The 26,247-nt window shown below is 49.0% G+C and overlaps 1 protein-coding gene across 2 annotated transcripts in view; it reads right to left on the bottom strand.

Moving 5' to 3' along the window:
• POU2F3 (POU class 2 homeobox 3) overlaps nt 1-26,247 on the bottom strand; it is a 183,944-nt gene that overhangs the window by 47,270 nt on the left and 110,427 nt on the right. For both annotated transcript variants that reach the window (XM_063941937.1, XM_063941938.1), the window contains one exon: nt 15,700-15,734. In XM_063941937.1, coding sequence (XP_063798007.1) covers nt 15,700-15,734 — 35 coding nt within the window. The remainder of the gene's footprint in view (nt 1-15,699; nt 15,735-26,247) is intronic.

The raw sequence follows: 26,247 nt of genomic DNA on the forward strand, positions 1-26,247 counted from the left end.
CAGTAAGCATCCTTGACATCCAGGGATACTAAGTCCCCCTCCTCCAGACCGGAGACCACTGCCCTCAGGGACTCCATCTTGAATTGGAACACACATAGATACGGGTTCAGAGATTTTAGGTTCAAGATGGGTCGTACCGAACCATCCGGTTTCGGTACAACACATAGACTGGAGTAAAAACCCCTGCTGTGCAACGGAGGAGGCACTGAGACAACAACCCCCGTTTGTAGCAGTTTTTGAATGGCGTCTTGCAAGGTAACTCTTGCTATGGGTGAAGCTGGTAAGCTTGACTTGAAAAATCTGAGAGGAGGTAGTGCTTGAAATTCCAACCAGTACCTTTGGAATATGAGGTCCCTCACCCAAGGATTCCAGCAGGACAGTGCCCAATCATGGTTGAAGTGCTTAAGTCGAGCACCTACCTGGAAGTCGCCCTGCTGCTGGGGCCAGGGCCGGCTCCAGGCACGTTCCACTGGAGCGGCCGAACAGGGCGCCAGCTATTTAAGGGCGGCTGCCCATTTCAAACATGTTGCCGGCCATCAGCCAATCAGGGCTCACGGCCCGGCAGCAGCGGCTCCTGATTGGCTGCCGGGCCGCGAGCTCTGATTGGCTCGAGGACCGGCGCCATATTTCAGATGACCGGCGCCGGAGAGCAGCCGCAGCTCCGCAGACATCGCTGTGGGTCACGCACGGGTGAGTCTGATCCGGGGGTTGAGGGCGGTATGGGTGTCCTTTGTCCCTGCTGCCGTAGCTCGATCCCCTGCTGCCGTAGCTCGATCCCCTGCTGCCTGCATGTAGCTGAGGTCCCGGGAGCAAAGCTCCCATACCTCAGCATTCTGAACACTGCGCACCGCCCGTTCCTCTCCGCACTTGGATACAGTTATCTGGCACTGGGGGCATTTTTGTATCTGCCAGCACTGTGGGGGCATTTTTGTATCTGGCAGCACTGTGGGGGCATTTTTGTATCTGGCAGCACTGTGGGGGCATTAGTGTATCTGGCAGCACTGTGGGGGCATTAGTGTATCTGGCAGCACTGTGGGGGCATTAGTGTATCTGGCATTCACTGTGGGGGCATTTGTGTATCTGGCATTCACTGTGGGGGCATTTGTGTATCTGGCAGCACTTTGGGGGCATAGCTGCACTGTGGGGGCATATCTGCACTGTGGGGGCATGTATGTATCTGGCACTGTGGGGGCATGTATGTATCTGGCACTGTGGGGGCATATCAGCACTGTGGGGGCATTTATGTATCTGGCACTGTGGGGGCATTTATGTATCTGGCACTGTGGGGGCATGTATGTATCTGCCACTGTGGGGACATGTATGTATCTGCCACTGTGGGGACATGTATGTATCTGCCACTGTGGGGACATGTATGTATCTGCCACTGTGGGGACATGTATGTATCTGCCACTGTGGGGACATGTATGTATCTGCCACTGTGGGGGCATATCAGCACTGTGGGGGCATATCAGCACTGTGGGGGCATTTATGTATCTGGCACTGTGGGGACATGTATGTATCTGACACTGTGGGGGCATTTATGTATCTGGCACTGTGGGGGCATGTATGTATCTGCCACTGTGGGGGCATTTATGTATCTGGCACTGTGGGGACATGTATGTATCTGCCACTGTGGGGACATGTATGTATCTGCCACTGTGGGAGCATGTATGTATCTGGCACTGTGGGGGCATATCAGCACTGTGGGGGCATTTATGTATCTGGCACTGTGGGGACATGTATGTATCTGACACTGTGGGGGCATTTATGTATCTGGCACTGTGGGGGCATTTATGTATCTGGCACTGTGGGGGCATTTATGTATCTGGCACTGTGGGGGCATGTATGTATCTGCCACTGTGGGGGCATTTATGTATCTGGCACTGTGGGGACATGTATGTATCTGCCACTGTGGGAGCATATCAGCACTGTGGGGGCATTTATGTATCTGGCACTGTGGGGGCATTTATGTATCTGGCACTGTGGGGGCATATCTGCACTGTGGGGACATGTATGTATCTGGCACTGTGGGGGCATGTATGTATCTGGCACTGTGGGGGCATATCAGCACTGTGGGGGCATGTATCTGGCATTGTGGGGACATTTATGTATCTGACACTGTGGGGGCATATCTGCACTGTGGGGGCATTTATGTATTTGGCACTGTGGGGGCATATCTGCACTGTGGGGGCATTTATGTATCTGGCACTGTGGGGGTATTTATGTATCTGGCACTGTGGGGGCATATCTGCACTGTGGGGTCATTTATGTATCTGGAACTGTGGGGACATATCTGGCACTGTGTGGCCATTTAAGTATCTGGCACTGCTGGGGGGCATGTCATGTGTAGCTGGCACTGCTGGGGGTCATGTCATGTGTAGCTGGCACTGCATATCATGTCTATCTGGCACTGCACATTATGTGTATCTGTCACTATACTGGAGACATTATGTGTAAGGAACACTACTGTGGCTGTTATGTGTAAGGCTGCTAATTGTGTGCGTAGAGGGGGTGTGAAAATATATTTATTTACTAGGTGATTCATCGCGCCCTACGGGCGCTCTTCACACCGTCGCAAGGGGCTACGCCCCCTTAACTCCTGAATGCCTTTCCGGCGTTCAATATTTGTATTATATGGAGTATTACAATTGCACGACGAAAGGGCGTCCGATGGTGAAGGGGGCATAGCCCCTTGCGATAAGGAGGGGGCGGGGGCCGCAGATGGGGGAGGGGTCCAGATGCGCTGCGGTTGGGGGAGGGGCAGGTGCAGCAGTCGCAGATGGGGGAGGGATTCCGGAGGCGCTGCGGGTGGGGAAGGGGGGGGGGGTCCGGAGGCGCCGCAGGTGGGGAAGGGGCGGGTGTAGGGGTTCCGTGGATGGGGGAGGGGGTCTGGGGAGCTGTGGTGGGGGAAGGGCCGGATGGGGGGGTGCCACGGGTGTGGGGAAGGGCGGGTGTGGGAATATAAGGGGGTATATATAATGGAGTGGGGTACACTGTAGGGGGTATATATAATGGGGATGGGTACATTGTGGGGGAGTACATATAATGGGGATGGGTACACTGTGGGGGAGTATATATAATGGGGATGGGTACACATTGGGGGGTATATATAATGGGGATGGGTACACGTTGGGGGGTATAATGGGGATGGGTACACGTTGGGAGTAGATATAATGGGGATAGGTACACGTTGGGGGGAATATATAATGGGGATGGGTACACTGTGGGGGGGTGTATATAATGGGGATGGAGTATGTATAATGGGGTCGGGGTATCGGGAGAGACTTCCCGCCGCGGGTCCCTCACCTTCCCGCGGGTCCCTCATTTTCCCGCTGCGGGTCCCTCACCTTCCCTGGCCAGCTCGCCTCTCTCCATCCCGCTGGCCGGAGCTTCTCCTCAGCTCCGCAGGCAGGTGGCGCCGGAGCGGTCACTGGGTCAGGCCGGGGACCGGCATGAGGCCTACACCGCCGCCCAGCCTAGAGTCTGAGGATGCAGACGGGGTGGAGCGGGAAACACACGGAGCAGAGGCCGTCTGTGCTGGGAGAGGAGTCAGAGGGGAGAGCGGCATCCAGCAGCCAGGGCACAGGGACCACAGAGCTGCCTTCACCTGGGGTATATACAGGGGGCGTCCAGTCCTACACAGGTGGTATATGTGTGTGTGGAGGGAGAGTATAGGGCAGGTAGGTATGTATGTGTGGAGGGAGAGCATAGGGCAGGTAGGTATGTGTGTGTGGAGGGAGAGCATAGGGCAGGTAGGTATGTGTGTGGAGGGAGAGCATAGGGCAGGTAGATATGTGTGTGTGGAGGGAGAGCATAGGGCAGGTAGGTATGTGTATGTGGGTGCATAGGGCAGGCGTATATGAGTGGGGGGTATATAGGGCAGGCAAAGGTAGGTATGAGTGTACAGCAGATATATGTGTGTATGGAGGGGGTACATATGGTAGGCAGGTATGTGTGTGTGTGGGGGGTGTAGACGTGTGTGTATGGAGGGAGTACATAGAGCAGGTATATACACAGACAGTGGGGAGGGGAGGAGGTGCTGCAGCCGCTGTGTACTTGCGTGTCTCCGTGTCTCCCTCCGTCGGCGCAGGCTCCCCGCTGTCATCCTCCCCGGGCGGATCCGTCCTCTGCTGCCGCCGCCTCAGACTAACCGGCCAAGTGTTCTGCTGCTGCGGGCCGTTACCTGTCCTCCTCTTCGGTGCCGGCTCCCCGCTCTCTTCCTCCCCGGGCGGATTCGTCCTCTGCTGCCGCCGCCTCAGACTGACCGGCGAGTCTTCTGCTGCTGCGGGCCGTTACCCGTCCTCCTCCAGCCAAGCACACAGTGGCCAGTTGACTGCCGCCACGCCCCTCCGACCGGTGATTGGCTAACAGGTCTGAGGGATCACAACCCCTTCTCAGACACTCCGCCAATCACACGACTGGGGTCATACAGCGCACCTCCTCTCTTGCAAATGACATACTGAAAGGGCCAGGAGACACGCCTAGATCCCGATATATTAGCCCAGATCTGTGACTCTGACTCCGCCCAGCATTGTGACTCCGCCCAGCGTTAGCAAATGAGTCACAAAGTCACAGATCTGGGCTAATATATAGGAGATAGTTTGGTGATATGAAGTTACGAGGCCACGCCCACTTTTCCAGAGACCACACCCACTTTTCCAGGAGCGCGCGGGGCGCTTTCACATTTTCTCGCTCAGGGTGCTAGTAGGCCTGGAGCCGGCCCTGGCTGGGGCCAACCGTCACGTGGAGGGCTTCGTGGATGAAGATCCAGAGGTCTGGTCCAGAGATTCAGCAGCCGCTGGTTTACGGGACTCACTGCGAGTTCCTCTAGCCGCATTGGAGGCACCTCTGGCTCTACCTCTGAATCTTACCACACAAAAGGACTGCAGAGAGGGCCCAGGGTAGGGACGTCTAGGAGGAGGCGCAGATAGGTAGACTTACCTGCCGTCGCCTGAGAGATCCATTTGTTCAGTTCTTCCCCAAACAAGGCATCCCCTGTAAAAGGAAGATTCTCCACACCTTTTTTGGAATCAGCATCCGCTGACCATTGTCACATTAGGCAGGCAGCCACAAAGCTCTGTGAGCTGACACGCCGTAGCTGTGGTACGGCCATTGATGAGACATACTGTATTCTTTAACGCCTCACTCATATAATTTGCAGCATCTTGGATATGCTGCAGAAGTGTAATGATCTCCTCCTGAGGCAGGGAGTCAAACCCACTTATTATATTATCAGACCATTTCACCATGGCCCTTGAAATCCAGCCGCAAGTTATAATGGGTCATTGAGCTACGCCCACTGCAGTATAAATTGATTTGAGTGTAGTCTCAGTTTTGCGGTCAGCTGGGTCTTTGAGAGAGAGAGAGAGCCCCAGGTACAGGCAGCACAATTTTACGTGACAGCCTGGACACTGAAGCATCCACGGACGGTGGATTTTCCCATACTTTCCTATCCCCGGCAGGAAAAGGAAAATAATTCAGCAACCGTTTAGGAGTAATACATTTCTTGTCAGGATTAACCCACGCCTCTTTAGAAAGGGAGTTTAATTCCTTTGATATAGGGAAGGTGATAGAGGATTTTGGTTTCACATTAAAAAACAATTCCTCCTCTGGTTCTGTCTCCTTATCCGGAATGTTGAGGACTTCCCTAATAGCATAAATCAGGGCATCAACCCCCGGGACAGAGAATTGTCATCTTCCACCTCCAGCTCTCCCTCATCGCTCCAGCATGTCAGTATCAGAGTCAGACTGGAGCACCTGTGGGAGCGTGCGTTTATGAGAGACCACCAGAGGGGGCTGAGGAGCCTGTCTGTGGTCAGCAGCCTTAACCAAGAAATCATCTACAGACTGTTTCAGGGTCTGACTTTCTTGCTTTGCGGTGGCTAACTCTGTATTAATATTAGTAATCATTGTTTTGAATGATTCTAACCACTCAGGTTCATGCAAGCTGCTACCTTGTGAGAGGCAGAGAACACTGGTGTTACATGAGGGACCCACAGACTTTTCCCCAGACATTCTTATAGCAGAGAAAACAGAGTTAAATGAATAACACAGTGCAGTGACAACACAGTTAGTGAAACAGCACAATAACCCCAGACAGCCCTGAATGGAGTGACACAGAGAGGATTGGGACCAGCACACAATACCTCAGTCAGAGCAGTGCTCCTCTGGGTATATATATTGTTAACACTACAGCAGTGTCACTGCTGTGTATATGCGCCCCCCTCACTATAAAATCCCTTGGTACCAATACAATTGGTGATTCAGTGGGTTCTGTGGAGGAGCAGCCTCAGCATGCAGCCTGGCAGTCAGCAGCAGCAGGAAATGGCGCCTTTCAGCCTCTGGTCCCACTCTCCGAGAAGCCCCACCCCCTCAATGGCGCGTGGTCCCTCACTGATTATACTGGCTGTAATTAGGATTTTTATGTGTAAAAAAAGAGATTAATATCCCCTTTACCTCAGCGCCAGCTTGTGTCCGCAGCGGGCACCTCAGTTTGCAGCCCGGTGACCATCGTGCCCTAATGCCGCCATTGTCACCGGGGACCCACTAACCGGGACCCCGGTGTAATAACTCACTGCACCGCGTCTACTTCAGCATCTGTTAGGGGTGGTGGCATGCTGCTGGCGTGTGCGCACACCCTGGGGGTATGTGAAACAGCGCCTCAGGAGCTCAGTGTCCTGTCAGCGGGAATACAAACCATTAACTCTATAGGAAGTTGGTTCAGTCCCCCCCCCTAAGTCCCACGACACAGGCAGACTGGTTGCCAGCCAGTGCTGCCTTAAAATAATAAACTAAATAAAACATTGAAGAAAACTCTCTGGAGCTCCAGAGGAATGCACCCGGCTCATTGGCCACATTTTTCTAAACTGAGTCTGCAGGAGGGGCATAGAGGGGAGGAGCCAGCACACACTATTGATTTCTTAAAGTGCCAGGCTTCAATGGACCCGATCTATAACCCACGATACTAATGTCATTCCAGTATCCACTAGGACGTTAGAGAAAGGGGGACACTGCCTGCTGTAATGTGCTAAAAGGGGGACTCTAACTGCCATCATGTGTATAAAGTGGACTCTGCTTGCCTAATGTGTTAAAAGGAGGACTCTACCTGCCATAATGTGTAAAAAGGGGGATTCTGCCTGCCTAATGTGTAAAAAGGGGGACTCTGCCATAATGTGTAAAAAGGGGGACTCTGTTGCATAATGTGTAAAAAGGGGGACTCTGCTGCCATAATGTGTAAAAAGTGGACTCTACCTGCCATAATGTGTAAAAAGGGGGACTCTGCCTGCCTAATGTGTAAAAGGGGGACTCTGCTGCCATAATGTGTAAAAAGAAAGACTCTGTTGCCTAATGTGTAAAAAGGGGGACTCTGTTGCCTAATGTGTAAAAAGTGGGACTCTGCTGCCATAAGGTGTAAAAAGGGGGACTCTGCCAGCCTAATGTGTAAAAAGGGGGACTCTACCTGCCATAATGTGTAAAAGGTGGACTCTGCCTGCCATAATGTGTAAAAAGGGGGACTCTGCTGCCATAATGTGTAAAAAGGGGGACTCTGCTGCTGTAATGTGTTCAAAGGAGGACTCTGCATGCCGTAATGTGTAAAAAGGGGGATTCTGCTGCCGTATTGTGTAAAAAGGGGGACTCTACCTGTCGTAATGTGCAAAGGGGAGCTCTACCTGCCGTAATGTGTAAAAGGGGACTCTACCTGCCTAATGTGTAAAAGGGGACCCTACCTGGCGAAATGTGTAAAAGGGAGCTCTACCTGCCGTAATGTGTAAGAGGGGACTCTACCTGCTTAATGTGTAAAAGGGGACTCTACCGGCTGTAATGTGTAAAAGGTAACTCTACCTGCCGTACTGTGTAAAAGGGGACACTGCCTGGTGTAATGTGTGTAAGCGGCGCTACTGCGCAGCATCATTTGAATAATGGAGCCGAGACAGGTCAGCTACAAGCAGCTCTGCACAAACTTAGTCCGTTCTTGTCAGAGGCGCCTGACATCACCAGCGGCCGTTGACGCATGGAGGAATTAAACCACTACTCTGCTCCAACTTAGTATGCTCTCCACAGTGGCGTCTGATGTCATCAGCGGCCGGTGCCGCACTGAGGAATCCAGCCGCCATCCACTCACGGCCGATCCCAGTTGCTGCGGCCGTCTTACAGGGAACTGTTGCCACACAGCCGGGACTTTCCTGCACAGTGGAATCGGAGTACCGAGGACACCACTGATTAGGGTAAGAGTAGGGCTAGAAGCATTGTCATCTGCTTGAGAAGACCGTGGTCCTATTTTAAACAATTTCAGAAAAGAGCTCTATACATTATCTCTTTTAATATGTTATTTTCTGTGCCTTAAATGTTTTCTTTCTTTTTAGCGCTCGTTCACATTTATTTTATTTACAAATATTTTTAAATGAGCAGCTTTTTAATTTTTTCACACATCATTAGCACAGCTTGCTATTTTTTAACTACTGTACAGCATAATATGAATTGGTATCATTTTGTGGCCATGCCCCTTCCCCATGAATCCACGCCCCTATATTTTTGTCACACCCCTACAGCGCACACTGGCCCTGTTTTGTATATGGGGGGAGCACTAATGCTATTTCTTGCGCACAGCGCTAAAATGTCTAGTTACGGCACTGATCCCAGGACACACTTTGTGCGTGTTAAAAATATGGGGGGCCATTCCCAGTTGATCGCACGCTGTCAATTTTCACTGAGCAGCGGTCAGGTAAAAAAAGGCAAAACTGCGCATGCGTATGCACCGCAATGCGCACGCACGTCGTACGGGTACAAACAGCATCGTTGCTGTGCAATGCTTCTAGCGACAATTCCATTCGCACAGCCGATCGCAAGGAGATTGACAGGAAGAGGGCGTTTATGGGTGTCAACTGACCGTTTTCTGGGAGTGGTAGGGAAAATGCAGGCGTGACCAGGTGTTTGCAGAACAGGTATCTGACGTCAATTCCGAGACCTCCGACGCTAGAATCATCGCACAGGATAATTAACTACAGGGCTGGTCTTGATTTGCATAAAATGTTTTTGTACCGCTTGGCTGCACATGCGATCGCACACTTGCAAAGCAATAATACACTCCCCCGTGGGCGGCGACTATGCATTTGCACGTCTGCTAAAGGTAGCTAGCGAGCGATCAACTCGGAATGAGGGCCATGGCCTGGAAAGGATTTAACAACATTAACCAAAATCATAATTAAAAAAAATTGATCTGTTTGCAAAAACCGTTTTAAGATCCTTCAGTCGCCATCATAACTAGATATTAATTTATACATCATTCATTTTTTCACTGAACAAATTGATGGAAGACATTTTTATTCTGTCGTATGTACCAATAAAAACGTGAAAAATAAAACTACGCTTCTGCATTAATGTTCAATCCACTGACATTATATTAGGAATAATAAAATAGTAATTAGATGCTTACATGAAAAGATTAGGTAATACAGTAAGGCTCAATTATGAAATAGAAAAAAAAAAGTGGACCCATGCAGCTCCAGGGTGATTCAAAAGTCGCAGTACACAATTTTGTTTCAAAAACTGTGCAAGAAATGTGAAAACTGAATACTCCAGTGAGGTATGGCTGAGGTGGGCTATCTTTTAGGGTATGTACCGAACATGGGCGCCATCTTGAATCTAAGTCAGTTTTCCCATTTTCTGCATAGTTTTTGAAACAAAAGGGTGTACTGTGACTTTTGAGTCACCCTGTACTTTATATGCAATACTTCCTGTGGGTTAAGCTCAGTCCTTTTGCCCTACAAAAAGTTAGTATGTGCCCAGTGTTCCATGTTTGTTTATCCCCCCTGAAACCTCATATGGTGGACCAAGTAAAATATCACTTCAAAGCAGTGGGGGCTCCAGAGGAGGAGCAGCAGCTCAGTGCAAATTTCAAATAGGAGAGCCGCACCAACTGTCACCAACTGTCATTTCAAACTGACTCACTGGCAGTTGGTGTGGCTCCTCTATTTGAATTTTGAACTGAGCTGCAGCCCCACCTCTGGAGCAGCCCCTGCTTCAAAGTGTAATCGACTAATACTTTAGGACCATCAACTGTATTAATATCAAACTATCAGTTCTGCCTACGTTAAATATTACATTCATTAAGAGACTGAAAGAACATCAGGTCTGTCTTTGTTATGTGTCACTTTCTAGTGTTGGTATAGTTTTATTATACTGGTCAATGTGTACACTACTGGACTTTGACATGTGCCATTATAAGATGCGAAATGCGTCACACTGAAAGTAGAATATCCAACTTTTCATGATGTAAAAATTACGTTGTTCAATAGGGAGTACAGCCAACCACTGGCAAAGTAGCGTCCTCACCATAAATGCCCCTTCTCCAGGCTCTATCTCTATTAAATAATTTGATCTCGCAAAAATAAAACCTAATTTTTGCATGTAGGTACATAAGCAGGATATCAATACAACAAATCCACAGTCAACGAGGAACACCCTCCACTTACAGGATGGGCACACCCCAACGATACCTCCATCGGGGGATGCGGTCAGGATGCTGGCGGTCATGTGACTGACGCCGGAATCCCAACACCACTCGGAATCCCAGCACCGGAACACAGACTGCCGACATCCCATAGGTAGGTATAGAGGGGGTAAGGGCACGGGGGGGGTGTGTGGGGTGTTAGAGTTAAGCACTAAAGGGGAGAGTTAGCTGCAGTCCCCACCCCCCAGAGTCTTAGCCCAAGCCATCACCCCCACTTAGTACTAGCCTCCTCCTCCACTTTCTTAGCCCTAGCCGCCATCCCAGGTGGGTTAGGGTAGTGGACAGTGGAGGAGTAAAATAATTACACTATTCCCTGACGGCATTCTAATTGTCGGGATGCCGGTGTTGGTTATTTGACTGCCGACATCCCGAACGTCGGCCTCCTGTATCACACCCCCTCCGTCAAGTCCTACAAATCCATCCGCTGACCTGTGAGAGTTTATTACAATATTGGCATCTGAGATCACACAAGAGCAATTGCACCTTTGCACAGAGATAAGTGAGCATTAGTGACCCTGCGTTTAAAACTCTAATACAATGGCATCTGTAAGTAACATGCAAACTGGTGGGACTATCAAACACAATATACACATTGCAAAACTGCTGCTGCACTCAATGCCAGTCTTATGTATACAACAATAACATCTGCACGTGCGGCCGACACGTTCACTCTTGCCCTGACATCACCGGAAACATGAAATGCATAATCAAAGGCAGGGATCGATCTACATAAAATAAAAGCCAATCCAAAACATGTAAACAGGGCGTGCTCTCTCCTAAAGGTGGCACACATGGCAAAAGATGACAGAGGAAATGGAAAGAATAGATTAGAGAAAACGGTAAATAGAAAAGGAACAATAACTCTCAACAAGGGCAGAAAGTCAGCCTAAGCTACGTTCTCAGATATTTCTTGTCGCAGTGAAACTTTGCTTATCCCATTAGTAGTGTTAGTGTTACGTTTGTCATCTCTTTTATTTAACTACAATTTGTCAGAATGTTTTGTGCTTTCTGTGGTAGGATTTGCACAGATGGCAAAAATTTGCATTTTGGGTCGGAAACAATATAACAATGGGGGTAATTCCAAGTTGATCGCAGCAGGAAATTTTTTAGCAGTTGGGCAAAACCATGTGCACTGCAGGGGGGGGCAGATATAACATGTGCAGAGAGCGTTAGATTTGGGTGTGGTGTGTTCAATCTGCAATCTAAATTGCAGTGTAAAAATAAAGCAGCCAGTATTTACCCTGCACAGAAACAAAATAACCCACCCAAATCTAACTCTTTCTGCACATGTTATATCTGCCTCCCCTGCAGTGCACATGGTTTTGCCCAGCTGCTAAAAAAATTCCTGCTGCGATCAACTTGGAATTACCCCCAATACCTTTATAAAAATAGAATTAACCTTTATAAAAAAAAATCTCTTCAAATTCAGTGGTACAATATTCTGATAACCGCCCATTCCAATATTTCCTAGGCATGAAATGGAATATTTCATTTTGCCGAATGTAGACTTTAGCTGAAATCCAAATGCTGGCAAAAATAAAAACATAATTACTGGGTATGGGTTATATTAAGACTACCTCCTTACCTGTTGTGCCTGACCAATCTCTGATGGTGCCTGTTATTCCCATCATCTGCGTGTTCCTCATCTACGCGGCTACTATCTATACCTGCATGTGAGGGGACTCCAGTTTTCTTCTCCTAAACCCCTAATCCTGAGAAGAAAGTGACTGAGCTACTGCCAAGTGGTCCACTTAAGGTCAAAACCACTAGCAGGAGCGCCACAACCTTTTTGGCTGGGGTGGAAGGGGAGATATAATTTAATTTTGGTGCCCCTAAATTACTGAATGTTGCCCCCTCAGGGCGCCACACGCCCTGGGTGTACTACGAATTGCCAGCTGTCGGGATCCTGGCGCCCTGCATACCGGCGCCGGGATCCCGACAGCCGGAATGCCGGCAGCGGAGTGAGTGCAAAAGAGCCCCTTGCGGACTTGCTGTGCTCGCCACGCTGCGGGCACGGTGAAGCTGTTTATTCTTCCTCCAGGGGTGTCGTGGACACCCCAAGAGGAAGAATAGTTGTCGGTATACCGGCGGTCGGGATCCCAGTGCCGGTATGCAGAGCGCCGGGATCCCGACAGCCGGTATAACGAGTGCCACCCCACCACCTACCTGATGACTGAGATCTATCTATCTATCTATCTATCTATCTATCTATCTATCTATCTATCTACAGAAGCTGGCGCCATCTGCTTACCCGCGAACGGGTTGCACATGCGGCCTAATTACGATTGCGACTAGCTGTGCCCTCATGCGACCCGTTCATGAGAGCATACACAACCATGCAATCCTATGGATCATGGGTGTGTATGATGTGCAAATTTTACTGGGTACATTTTCAGCTGAACCCAGTTGGAAATGGGAGGAGGTCAGAGGGTGCCATGAGGGTAGGGGGTGGGAGGACAAAGGGGAGGACAAAAGTGGGAGGGGGAAGAGAAGAGGTGGGATACCGATCGCGGCATTCTGACATTGGAAATCCCGGCAGGGGGAAGGTACGCATACTGACCTTCCCCCAATATCCCCCTATCCCTGCCCCTTCCTCCCCTCAGCCTAAACCTAACCCCTCCCCCCGTTAAGCCTAACCCTCACCGGTGGTGCCTAAACATAACCCCACCTTCCCTCGGCCTACACCTAACCCTCCCCCCCATGGCCTAACCCTTCCCGGGGGTGCCTAAACTTAACCCCCCTCCCCACAGTCTAAACCTAACCTCCCTCATGGCTTACCTTTCCTGTGTCCCGGCAGTGTGTCAGTCGACATGCTGGCCCTGGCATTCCAACCTGTGTTGGGATTCTGACGTCTGCATTTTAACTGCCGGGATCCTGACCAGTAGCGGCTCTTGCCACAGGCAAGCAGGCTTTTTGCCCGGGGCGCCGCTACCCTGAGGGCACCGCCGCCGTGGCAAGAGCCGCTACTAATCCTTCCTTCCTCCCCCCTTCCCACTCCCCGGCTGCAGCGAGCGCCATGTGCGCCCACTGCAGCCGGTGTCGCTTACTGACACTAGAGGTCAGTGCGAAGGGCACAGCTACTGGGGGCAGATCTACAGGGGGCACAACTACAGGGGGCACATACTGGGGGCACTGCTACAGGGGGAACAGCTACTGGGGCAAATCAACTGGGGACACAGCTACAAGGGGCACAGCTACTGGGGGCACTGCTACAGGGGGCACAACTACTGGGGGCGCTTCTACAGGGGGCACAACTACAGGGGGCACTGCTAGAGGGGGCACTGCTACTGGGGGCAAATTAACTGGGGCCACAGCTGCTGGGGGCACAACTACACAACTACTGGGGGCAAATCTACAGGGGGGCACAAGTACAGGGGGCACAACTACTCTGGGGGCACAGCTACTGGGGGCATAACTGTGGCCACGACCTCCCCTATGAAGCCACGCCCCTATTTTTTCGCAAACAAGGGATCTGTACCAAATACTCTCTTCAATGACAGATTCCCCAAAAAATGAATCTCCGTGTATGTGAAAAAATGGAATAACTGTACTGGAACTAGACAAGATAAACAATTAGACGTGTTCTAATAACAAAGCATTCAAATCTAAAACTTTATTTGTGGACTTTCAAAATAAAATAGACGGGAGTGCAATATAAAACCTAGACTATTTACTTAGAAGTCAGTGAATGAGATAGTTATATGTGATTTGTAGAATGTATTTTGTATGTGTCACAAATGTCTGTGCCGTATAAATCACAAGCATCTTCTATTTATCCACAGGTATTTGGAGAGCAGCTCTGGGAATTATTTATTACAGATAACGTATATATAAGCATATAATATAAGTTATATAATATAGCTAAAATCCTGGAACAAACTAGAATTGTGGACTATACTCCTATAAGTCTAATACCAGAGAGGAGAGTACACTTCTGCCTGACCCTAGTACAGTGGGTTCAGTATGTAATCCTGATTCACAGGATGCCGGTGGTCAAAATACGGACAGCGGCATCCCGACAATCAGAATCCTGACAGGCCCTCCAAAAGCACCCTAACCCTCCCCTGTCCCCTACTCTAACCCTCCCCAGTGGTGCCTAACCCTAACCCTCATGAGTGGTGCCTAACCCTAATCCTCCGTTCCCCGCTGCCTAACCCTAACCCTCCCTTTCCCACTGCCTAAACCTAACCTTCCCTTCCCCATTGCCTAAACCTAACCCTCCCTTCCCCGCTGCCTAAACCTAACCCTCCCTTCCCCTCTGCCTAACCCTAACCCTCCCTTCCCCACTGCCTAAACCTAACCTTCCCTTCCCCATTGCCTTAACCTAACCCTCCCTTCCCCGCTGCTTAAACCTAACCCTCCCTTCCCCATTGCCTAAACCTAACCCTCCCTTCCCCGCTGCTTAAACCTAACCCTCCCTTCCCTACTGCCTAAACCTAACCCTCCCTTCCCCGCTGCCTAAACCTAACCCTCCCCGCTTGGTGCCTAACCCTGACCTCCCCTTTATGCGCCTAAACCTAACCCCCCCTCCTCGGTACCTAACCCTAACCTTTCCGTCCCTGCACCCTAACCCTCCTTCTAATGCCTAAACCTAACCCCCCCTCCTCGGTACCTAACACTAACCTTTCCGTCCCTGCACCCTAACCCTCCTTCTAATGCCTAAACCTAACCCCCCCTCCTCGGTACCTAACACTAACCTTTCCGTCCCTGCACCCTAACCCTCCGTCTAATGCCTAAACCTAACCCCCCCTCCTCGGTACCTAACACTAACCTTTCCGTCCCTGCACCCTAACCCTCCTTCTAATGCCTAAACCTAACCTCCCCTCCATGGCAGGATGTGAGTGTGTCCCGCTGGAATAACGATCAGGATTCCGGCTGTCGGTATGTTGGCACGGGGATCCCGATTCATGTCGCTATTCTGACGCTGAGATTTTGCCGTTGGTCGGGATTCCAGTGTCGGTATTTTGGATACCGGGAACCCGTCTGGCGACATTTTAACTGCATCCCAGTACGGTAATTTAATTAATTTAGCTTTTTTATTGAAGCACACTCTGATTGGTTACTGTGACTTGCCCACAGTGTGTCTTAGGAGCACAAATATATACTGCTGTCATGTCCCAGTATATACAGTATAATAGATTCATTTACAGTTGTCCCAGAGTAACTGATGTGATTAGGGGTCATTTTACCTGTCTGCTGAAATCCAGGGAGTCTCTGTCACTACCTACAATCAAAATACAGACAAAAGATTAATAAAAGTTGCTGCAGAAAATAAACTACAATTCTAATTCACAATCCTGCTGCAATTACCCATGTTAATGTTAAATGCTATTTTATTGTATTGTGCTACAGTATATATCACTGTTTAAAATTAAATCATAAGTGCTAGCAACGAGCACATCTATCCTACTGCATTTCCTGTATTTGAGTTGAAAAGTAATAATAATAATAATAATAATAATAATAATAATAATGTTATTAATGAAAATTAGCATTTCTTGTAATTTAAGGGCTGATTCCGGCAGACGCTAAGTGGTAGTGGTGGTGACTTGTGTTGAAGCCACTGCTGCGAAATTCTGCTAATGCTGCAGCCAATGGGCTATGGTAAAAGAGGCTTTTGGACGAGATCAGGGGTCTGGTGGTATCTTATTTGAAAATAGAGGTAACATAGGCCCTCATTCCGAGTTGTTCGCTCGCTAGTAGATATTAGCAGCATTGCACACGCTAGGCCGCCGCCCTCTGGGAGTGTATCTTAGCTCAGCAGAATTGCGAATAAATAATTCTTAGCAGTTTCTGAGTAGCTCGAGACTTACTCCTACACTGCGATCAGCTCAGCCCATTTCGTTCCAGGTTTGACGTCACAAACACGCTCTGCGTTCGGCCAGCCACTCCCCTGTTTCTCCAGACACTCCCGCGTTTTATCCTGGCACGCCTGCGTTTCTCTGCACACTCCCTGAAAACGGTCAGTTTCCGCCCAGAAACACCCACTTCCTGTCAATCACACTCCGATCACTTCAACGATGAAAATTCTTTGTTTGGACGTGAGTAAATCTACTAAGTTTTGTGCTAAAATACTGCGTACCATGCGCATGCGCATTTTTGCCTTAATCGCTCCGTTGCGAAAATCGGCAACGAGCGAACAACTCGGAATGACCCCCACAGTGTCTGATTTACAGCTACTCAAAGGGTATCCGGACTCTGGGTCAACACCCATTAGGTTGACACCCATTGGTCGACAGTGAATAGGTCGACACTAGAAATAGGTCAACACGACCATTAGGTCAACATGCAAAAAGGTTGACGTGAGTTTTCCACATTTCTTTTCTTTTTTGAACTTTTTCATACTTTACGATCCACGCGGACTACAATTGGGAATGGTAACCTGTGCTGAGCGCAGCGGTAGCGGAGCGAGGCACCTTCGCGAGCCATGCGAGGGGACACGGTGCACTAATTGGGGTTCCCGGTCACTTTTTACGAAGAAAACAACACAAAAAAACCCATGAAAAACTCACGTCGACCTTTTTTCATGTCGACCTTGTTCATGTCAACCTAATGGCCACGTCGACCTATTTATAGTGTCGACCTAGCCACTGTCGACCAATAGGTGTCGACCTAATGGGTGTCGACCTAGACACTGTCAACCCTGAGTCCCATACCCCCCCTCCGCTCTTGCCAGCTCACTTTCATATTTTGTCCTTCAAAATGTAGATTTTGCTCATATAGGCACATACTGTATTGTGTGACGTCTCCATCAAAGCACAGCAGTGAGAATCGCCCATAATCCTACAAAACAGTTTCATAGCTTTGCATTTTGTGATCCAGTTTCTGCCACAACCATGTTCAGTTCTGGATAAACAAGCACACAATCCAATAATAGATTAAGAACGGCACTTAGCCTTAGTGCGACCAGGGCCGGTTCTAGCCCTTGTGGCGCCCCGAGTGAAAATAGGGGCATGGCTTCATAAAGGGGTGTGGTCAATGTGCCCCAGTAGTATTGCCCCCGTTTGTGGCCCCAGTAGTATTGCCCCCGTTTGTGGATCCCAGTAGTATTGCCCCCGTTTGTGGCCCAAGTAGTATTGCCCCCGCTTGTGCCTCTTTTAAAAACCACCAGTAGCGGATCTTGCCACGGCGGCGGCACCCTCCGGAAGACGGCGCCTCGGGCAAAAATCCAGTTTGCCCGTAGCAAGATCCGCTACTGAGTGCGATTCCTGCCCATGAATGAGCCACAAATAGACCTCAAAAAGTTTGGAGAAAAAAAATGTACTTTACTGTAGTCTGGGTAAATGAAAAGCAAATGACAATGGGGGTAATTCAGAGTTGATCACAGCAGCAAATTTGTTAGCAGTTGGGCAAAACCATGGGGGTCATTCAGACCTGGTCGCAAGCAGGCGATTTTTGCACTGCTGCGACCAGGTAGGGAAGGGGTAGTCGCTGTGCAGGGGTGCAACTGGATGTGCAGAGAGCTGCACAAACAAAAGTTTGTGCAGTCTCTGCACAGCCCAGGACTTACTCAGCCTCTGCGAAGATTGGGTCCGGAGCTGACGTCAGAAACCCTCCTTCCAAAAGGGTGGACATGCCTGCGTTTTCCCGGACACTCCCTAGAAACGGTGAGCCACCCACAAACGGCCTCTTCCTGTCAATCTTCTTGTGTTCGTGATCGCTTTCTTAATTTATTCCGCCGCTGTCCGGCGATCGCCGTCGCTGGGTGGCGATGCGCCTGTGCATTGCGGTACATACGCAATACGCATGCGCAGTTCTGACCTGATTGCAGCGCTGCACAAAAACCTACCGTGCGATCAGGTCTGAATGACCCCCATGTGTACTGCAGGTGGGGCAGATGTAACACGTGCAGAGAGAGTTAGATTTGGGTTATATTGTTTCTGTGCAGGGTAAATACTGGCTGCTTTATTTTTACACTGCAATTTAGATTTAAGTTTGAACACACCCCACCCAAATCTAACTCTCTCTGCACATGTTACATCTGCCCCACCCTCTGCAGTGCACATGGGGGGTGATTCCGAGTTGTTCGCTCGCAAGCTGCTTTTAGCAGCATTGCACACGCTAAGCCGCCGCCTACTGGGAGTGAATCTTAGCTTATCAAAATTGCGAACGAAAAATTCGCAATATTGCGAAAAGACTTCTCTGTGCAGTTTCTGAGTAGCTCGAGACTAACTCTTCCAGTGCGATCAGTGCTTGTCGTTCCTGGTTTGACGTCACAAACACACCCAGCGTTCGCCCAGACACTCCTCCGTTTCTCCAGCCACTCCCGCGTTTATCCCAGAAACGGTAGCGTTTTTTCACACACTCCCATAAAACGGCCAGTTTCCGCCCAGAAACACCCACTTCCTGTCAATCACATTACGATCACCAGAACGAAGAAAAAACCTTGTAATGCCGTGAGTAAAATACCAAACTGCATAGCAAATTTACTTGGCGCAGTCGCAGTGCGAACATTGCGCATGCGCAATAAGCGGAAAATCGCTGCGATGCAAAAAAAATTACTGAGCGAACAACTTGGAATGACCACCATGGTTTTGCCCAACTACTAACAAATTTGCTGCTGCGATCAACTCTGAATTACCCCCCATGCCAGTTAGCCAGGTGGGGCTAGAAAAGTTCTTAATTTGCTGGCTGTACATTTTTAAACATGCTACAAAAAATTACTATTTATTCTTAAATTAATTTTCTGAAGTCCATTACAGGAGCAGCCCGCTGTGTGAGACGTCCTGACAGAGACGTTACTCTAACAGCCATGGAACAGTTAACGTTTGTCCCGGGTACACACAGCTACAACAGCAGAGTCTGTGTATGTATGGGGCATCACAATGGCACTCATTCCGAGTTGTTCGCTCGCTAGCCGCTTTTCGCAGCAGTACACGCGCTAAGCTGCCGCCCCCTGGGAGTGTATCTTAGCTTAGCAGAATTGCGAACAAAGTATTCGCAATATTGCGAAAAGATTTTTCTGTGCAGTTTCTGAGTAGCTCGAGACTTACTCTTCCAGTGCGATCAGTTCAGTGCTTGTCGTTCCTGGTTTGACGTCACAAACACACCCAGCGTTCGCCCAGACACTCCCCCGTTTCTCCAGCCACTCCCGCGTTTTTCCCAGAAACGGCAGCGTTTTTTCACACACTCCCATAAAACGGCCAGTTTCCGCCCAGAAACACCCACTTCCTGTCAATCACACTCCGATCACCAGAACGAAGAAAAAACCTCGTAATGCCGTGAGTAAAATACCAAACTTCTTAGCAAATTTACTTGGCGCAGTCTCAGTGCGAACATTGCGCATGCGCAGTTTGCGGAAAATCGCTGCGATGCGATGAAAAAGAACGAGCGAACAACTCGGAATGAGGGCCATTGCGCATGCGCAATTAGCGGAAAATCGCTGCGATGTGAAGAAAATTACCGAGCGAACAACTCGGAATGAGGGCCCATATACATAAATGAAACATCACATTGCTACATATACCTCACTCATAATAACACACATTACTGATTTATACCACACATTCCTCACTCATTATAGTTCTGCACACATTCCTAAACCCGCAGAAAGTATTTATCAACCATGCCATGTTCAATCAAATATAATTTGTAATACAAACACTCCAAAGAACAAACAAAACAAAGCAATTATCATTAGGAGGACAAAATTAGATTATTGACGGGTTGTAGGCAGATGGGTCTATTCTTCCAGAATGTGTGGGCGATTCCAGAATTATTGGTAATCCTCCCAAACTCTCAGGACAGTCTCATTATGGTCCCATGCTGTGTGATGGAGCTAGACGTGGGTGTATTACCCCACCCCCTCCTCCGTACACTAGCCGTATGGACCGGGATCCGGTCTGGAGATCGACAGTGTCTAGGTCGACAATGTTTGGGTCGACCACTATTTGTTGACAGCCACTATGTCGACATGTCTTCAAGGTCGACAGGGTTTCTAGGTTGACATGTTCTAGGTCGACAGGTCAAAAGGTCGACATGAGTTGTTCACTTTTTCCCCCCACTTTTTCATACTTAACGATCCACGCGGACTACGATTAAGAATAGTAACCTGTGACGAGCGCAGCGGTAGCAGAGCGAGGCACCTTGCCCGAAGCATGGCGAGCCATGCGAGGGGACACGGTGCACTAATTGGGCTTCGCGGTCACTGTACGAAGAAAACAACACCAAAAAAACATGAAAAACTAATGTCGACCTTTTGACCTGTCAACCTTGAACATGTCGACCTAGAAAGTGAAACCCTGTCGACCTTCAAACCCTGTCGACCTAGTGACTGTTGACCTATGGTGGTCGACCCAAACACTGTCGATCCAATGATCCACACCCATATGGACCTCCCCCCGTCTGGGTTCTACAGAACAAAAGTTCCATAAGATGTGATCGTAGACACATGCATGTTCCTTGCTTCAGCAAAAGGTTACTTGGAGATAGCACTGTGGAGTAGGCAGCGACAGTTTCCCGTACTTACCTATTCTCTGATAGACTCCTAGAAGAGTGTGCCAGCACTTGGAGAAGCCATTATTAGAATCTACACTACCAGCTGAATGTAAGTGATTCCAGACCAGTGATTACCCTGAACTGTTACAAAGCTATGTGGTAAACTGCTGGAGGCTACAAAATTTTTTTGCAAAAACTGAAAAATATCGATTTCAGATATATAAAAAAGGCCTTTATCATGGAACAAGTGTTGGGTTTAAGCTGTTCTGCAGCAATGTAAAAGAGGCTACCTGGACCATGAAGCACCACCTGTGAGCTACTGAAGACTGGAAGAAGCTCTTAACGGCCAATGAAACAAAATTTGAGATCCTGGGTTCCTCACGCAGGGTGTTAGAAGAATGCCACTGTATAGACAAAAGGATGGTTCCTCAGTGTGTCACACCAACTGTAAAGCATTATAGATGAATTGGGCCATTTTGCTGGGTCTTGACTCGGCCAGCTTGCACAGAGTGACTGGCACTCTGAACCAAAAGGACTACTACTGCATTTTACAGGGCCATGCAGGTGCAGCCTTCACTTGTGACCCCCAGCTGACTTCCCAAATTGATATACTGACTGCTTTGCTATAATCAGGTAATTAGAATGAAAGGGAGCAGTCGGCTTCCGCACATGTGACCTCCTCTGCACATTGCAGCACTCTGGATCATAGGAGAAAGAGAGAGTGCAGTGTGTGCAGCGCCACGTGCTCTCCCTCTTTCCTTTGTTTGTGTGTGTGTGTGTGTGTGTGTGTGTGTGTGTGGTTTTTTTTGGACAGCCAGTGTATGAGGAGACATGTGAGGAGTGGCAATGAGTGGCAGGTGTTAGGAGAGTGCCAGTGTGTGGATGCATGTGGAGAGTGTCAGTGAGTGGCAGGTGTTAGGAGAGTACCTGTGTGTGGATGCATGTGGGGAGTGCCAGTGAGTGCCAGGTATTAGGAGAGTGCCAGTGTGTGGATGCATGTGGAGAGTGCCAGTGAGTGGCAGGTGTTAGGAGAGTGCCTGTGTGTGGATGCATGTGGGGAGTGCCAGTGAGTGCCAGGTATTAGGAGAGTGCCAGTGTGTGGATGCATGTGGGGAGTGCCAGTGAGTGGCAGGTGTTAGGAGAGCGCCAGTGTCTGGATGCATGTGGGGAGTGGTAGTGAGTGGCAGGTGTTAGGAGACTGCCTGTGTGTGGATGCATGTGGGGAGTGCCAGTGAGTACCAGGTATTAGGAGAGTGCCAGTGTGTGGATGCATGTGGGGAGTGCCAGTGAGTGGCAGGTGTTAAGAGAGTGACAGTGTGTGGATGCATGTGGGGAGTGCCAGTGAGTGGCAGGCATTAGGAGAGTGCCAGTGTCTGGATGCATGTGGGGAGTGGTAGTGAGTGGCAGGTGTTAGGAGAGTGCCTGTGTGTGGATGCATGTGGAGAGTGCCAGTGAGTGGCAGGCATTAGGAGAATGCCAGTGTGTGGATGCATGTGGGGAGTGCCAGTGTGTGGGGCACGCAAAGAGTGCAAGTGAGTGGCAAGTATTAGCCAAGTACCAGTGAGTGGGGCTTGTGTGGTGTGTCAGTGAGAATAGTGAATGTGGAGATTGACAGTGAATGTGGTGAATGTAGACACTGTAAGTGATTGGAGGCATGTGGGGAGTGCCAGTGAGTGGGGTCATGTGGGGAGTGCCAGTGAGTGGGGTCATGTGGGGAGTGCCAGTGAGTGGGGTCATGTGAGGAATGCCAGTGAGTGGTAGGTGTTAGGGCAGTGCCAATGAGTGGGGCATACAGGAAGTGCCAGTGTGTGGTAGATGTTAGGAGAGTCACAGTGAGTGGGGCTTGTTGGGAGTGTCAGTGAGAAAAGGGCATGTGGGGAATGTGAAGACTGGCAGTGAGTGGGGCCATGGGAGGCATGCCAGTAAGTGTTAGGACAGTGCCAGTGAGTGGGGGCAAATGAGGAATGCCAGAGAGTCACAAGTGTTGGAGAGTGCCAGTGAGTGAGGCATGTGGAGAGTATCAGTGAGCGGGGGCCATGTGGAGTAATGTGATGCCAGTAAATGTGGGGACATGTGGGGAGTACCGGTAAGTGGGGGCATGAGGGCAGTACCATTGAGTGGAGGACATGTGGTAAATTCCAATGAGGGAAACACATGGGGAGTGCACATTATAGTAGTATGTTGTAGCGGGAGTGGCATGTGGGAGTTGTCTGGATGGCATGCGGTCACGTGTGAGTAGCATGTGAGGAGGTCTTGGAAATATTTGAGTTCTGAATGACATGTGCGAGGCTTTGTGACATGTGGGTAGTTTTAATTTTGGGAATATTTCAAGGATCAAGGAGTTTAGAGCAAGTGAGAGTCCGGTGGGACACTTTGGGATAAATGACTGGGTGTGCCAAAGCCATTTTCTGACGGTTCTTGCATTTTTTAAGTAATTTTTTTGTATTTTGACATTTGCAAGACCCTTAAAATATGTGGGGGTTAGATTTGGTCTGCGAGGGGAGGGTCAGAGTGCAGGATTAGGGTTAGGCACCAATGGGGATAATTAGGGTTAGGCTGTGGGTGAGGAAGGGTTAGGTTTAGGCTGCGGGAAGGGGCGGTCAGGGTTAGGCACCACCGGGGATGGTTATGGTTAGGCTTTAGAGGGTTAGGGTCAGGCTGCGGGCAACTAGGGTTAGGGCGGTTAGGAATTAGGGGTAGCATACTATAGTTGCCTTTTAGGTGTCGGGAACCAAAGCGCTGAGATGCCGCTGTCGGTATTCTGACTGCCGGCATCCCGTGCGCCAGGTCCCGATACCATCCCAGGTATATATAGTACCAGATGATGGTGTTGCTCCAAGTTTCTGTGCACACTCTGCGGTGTTACAAATGGGAGCTGGTAAACCTTTGCAGAGGCTTTCTAATCTGCAGTTGGGGTACTTTGTCCCATACGTCTATATTTACAAAGGAGAACTTCCTGAACACTGAGCCTGGGTACATTGTAAATCCTACAATACAGATTATTTACTTTGACAGCTGCCTGCAAGTTAGATTTATTACCCTGCATTTCTGGCTGTAACTATCCTGTTAATAGGAAGGTTTAATTTGCATATTTGTCTTCACTGGCCCCAGGACAAAGAAGGAGTGATTTGCATATTTCCATCTATAATTGTGTCAGGACTAAATCATGTATTCTCTTGTTCTGCGGGATAATGTGGATTGCTAAATACCAATAAAGTCCTCGCTCTTTACAGGCTAATACATCTTTGTGGACCTTTTCTTCAGTTAAAATAGTCTCAATGTATATAATAGACTCAAGTGGTTTAAATCAGTTCTTGGCCATGGGCGCCTGCGCAGATTACTGAGAATTCCATCACTCATTTTTCCTTGCCCCTCTATGGGGTGTGAGGCAAATAAACCTGCATCTTTATCAAAGGTTTGATCAAAGGTTTGACAAGGCTGCAGGCTAAAGCCAGCGAAAGGTGTTAAGGGGGGTACACACGGAGAGATCCCTGCTTAAAATCTAAGCAATCTGATTGTGTCCCCGTGTGTATGCCCCACAGCGATAGCGATGCGTTGCCCTGGGCGTTGCTATCGCCAGTGCTAGATTGGCCTGCATACAGGCACAATCTAGAACATCGCTCATTTCACCCGCTGGGCACACATCTACCCCGTGTGTACTGCCCTTTAGTGAGTTACTTGGACTGCAATAATCTGACCCCAGACGGCTGGGGACCTGTTGTGGATGCTTTACCCATCCGCAATAATTATCTGTAATCACTTTTGTGAGCTCCAGCACTTTACAATGTGCAACAGAGGGGACATTCAATCTGCATGGACTTGTACCTGTTAAAGAACCCTGGATTCACCGGCATGGTCTGATAGGGTTGGGTATAATATGCCGGCGGTCAGAATACCGACCGTGGCATCCCGATGATTAGAATCCTGACAGGGGAAGGTAAGCATTCCAACCTTCCCCCCCTTCCCCCTAGCCCTAACCGTTCCTTTGTGTAGCCTAAACCTTAGCCCCCCCCAAGCCTATCCCTAACCTACCTGGCGGTGCCTAAACCTTACCCTCCACACACACAGCCTATCCCTAACCTACCTGGCGGTGCCTAAACCTGACCCCCTCTTACAGCAGCCTAAACCTATCCCTCCTTCCCCGCTGCCTAAAACTAACCCTCCCTGGGGTGGGGTTCCTAAATTTAGACCCCCCTCTATTAAATGTCTGATCCGTATGTTTTTGTTGTCTGGGGATGAGAAACAAAACTTTTCCCTGGATACAGCTGCTTCTAACACAGAACCACCCACGACAGAGGTGGGTCGTATCTAAGGGCAACACAAATAAACAACTGTGCCTTAATGAATGGCTGAAAGCATAAAAAGACTTCAGAGCATTCTCTTAAAGATTCTAAACGTCATATCATGGTGGGCCAATAAAAGACAGTCATCTGCAGATGGACAAACCCTTTTAAGAGATATTTTTGACTTGCAAAATATTTAAAATGTCATAGACTGGCTGCAAATTCTCTTTAAAATACAAGTTTCTAGGGACAATTTTGTGGACTAGATCTTTCCTTCTTATCATAATAATATAATCTTTTCAAAAATCCTCCTAGATTTAGTAATGAATAACATATAAAAATGTTTTTGAAATGGATTAGTTAGAAAAAGTTTACTTTTTGGTGCTGATGTTACACAGCCTTTTTAAAGCATATATTTTAAAATAGATAGTTTGGAAGTAGGTTAAATTAGAGCAATAGTGTTCCTCAAGGAGGGTGTTACCACAGTCACTAGGATCAGTTCAAAAGTCTGTTCTTTTACTGAGGAAATAAGCACTATGGGGGTAATTCTGAGTTGATCGCAGCAGGAACTTTTTTAGCAGTTGGGCAAAACCATGTGCACTGCAGGGGAGGCAGATATAACATGTGCAGAGAGTAAGGGTGTGTACACACAGTGAGATTTTTTCTTAAGATTTTGACTATATAGTCAAAATCGTAAGAAAAGTTAGTGCAGATCGCAAGGTGAAAGTCACCTTGCGATCCCGATGCGCGGTCCCGCCAGGTCGGCATCGCAAGAAAAGATAGACTGTGCAGGCAAGTCAATCCTTGCTAGATCGGTGTACTATCTAGTTCTTCTCACATGTCAATGACATCTCTAAGGGTGTGTACACACGGTGAGATCCTTGCTATGTTCGATTTTTACTTGCGATTTCCCTTGAACTCCCCGGAGCCCAGATAGGACAGATTTTGACTAACTTTTCTTGAGATATGGACTATGTGTGCTTACGATTTTGGCTTATGTGAGATTTTGGCTTATGT

Source organism: Pseudophryne corroboree, chromosome 10 (genome assembly GCF_028390025.1).
Source record: "Pseudophryne corroboree isolate aPseCor3 chromosome 10, aPseCor3.hap2, whole genome shotgun sequence".
Classification (NCBI taxonomy): Eukaryota; Metazoa; Chordata; class Amphibia; order Anura; family Myobatrachidae; genus Pseudophryne; species Pseudophryne corroboree.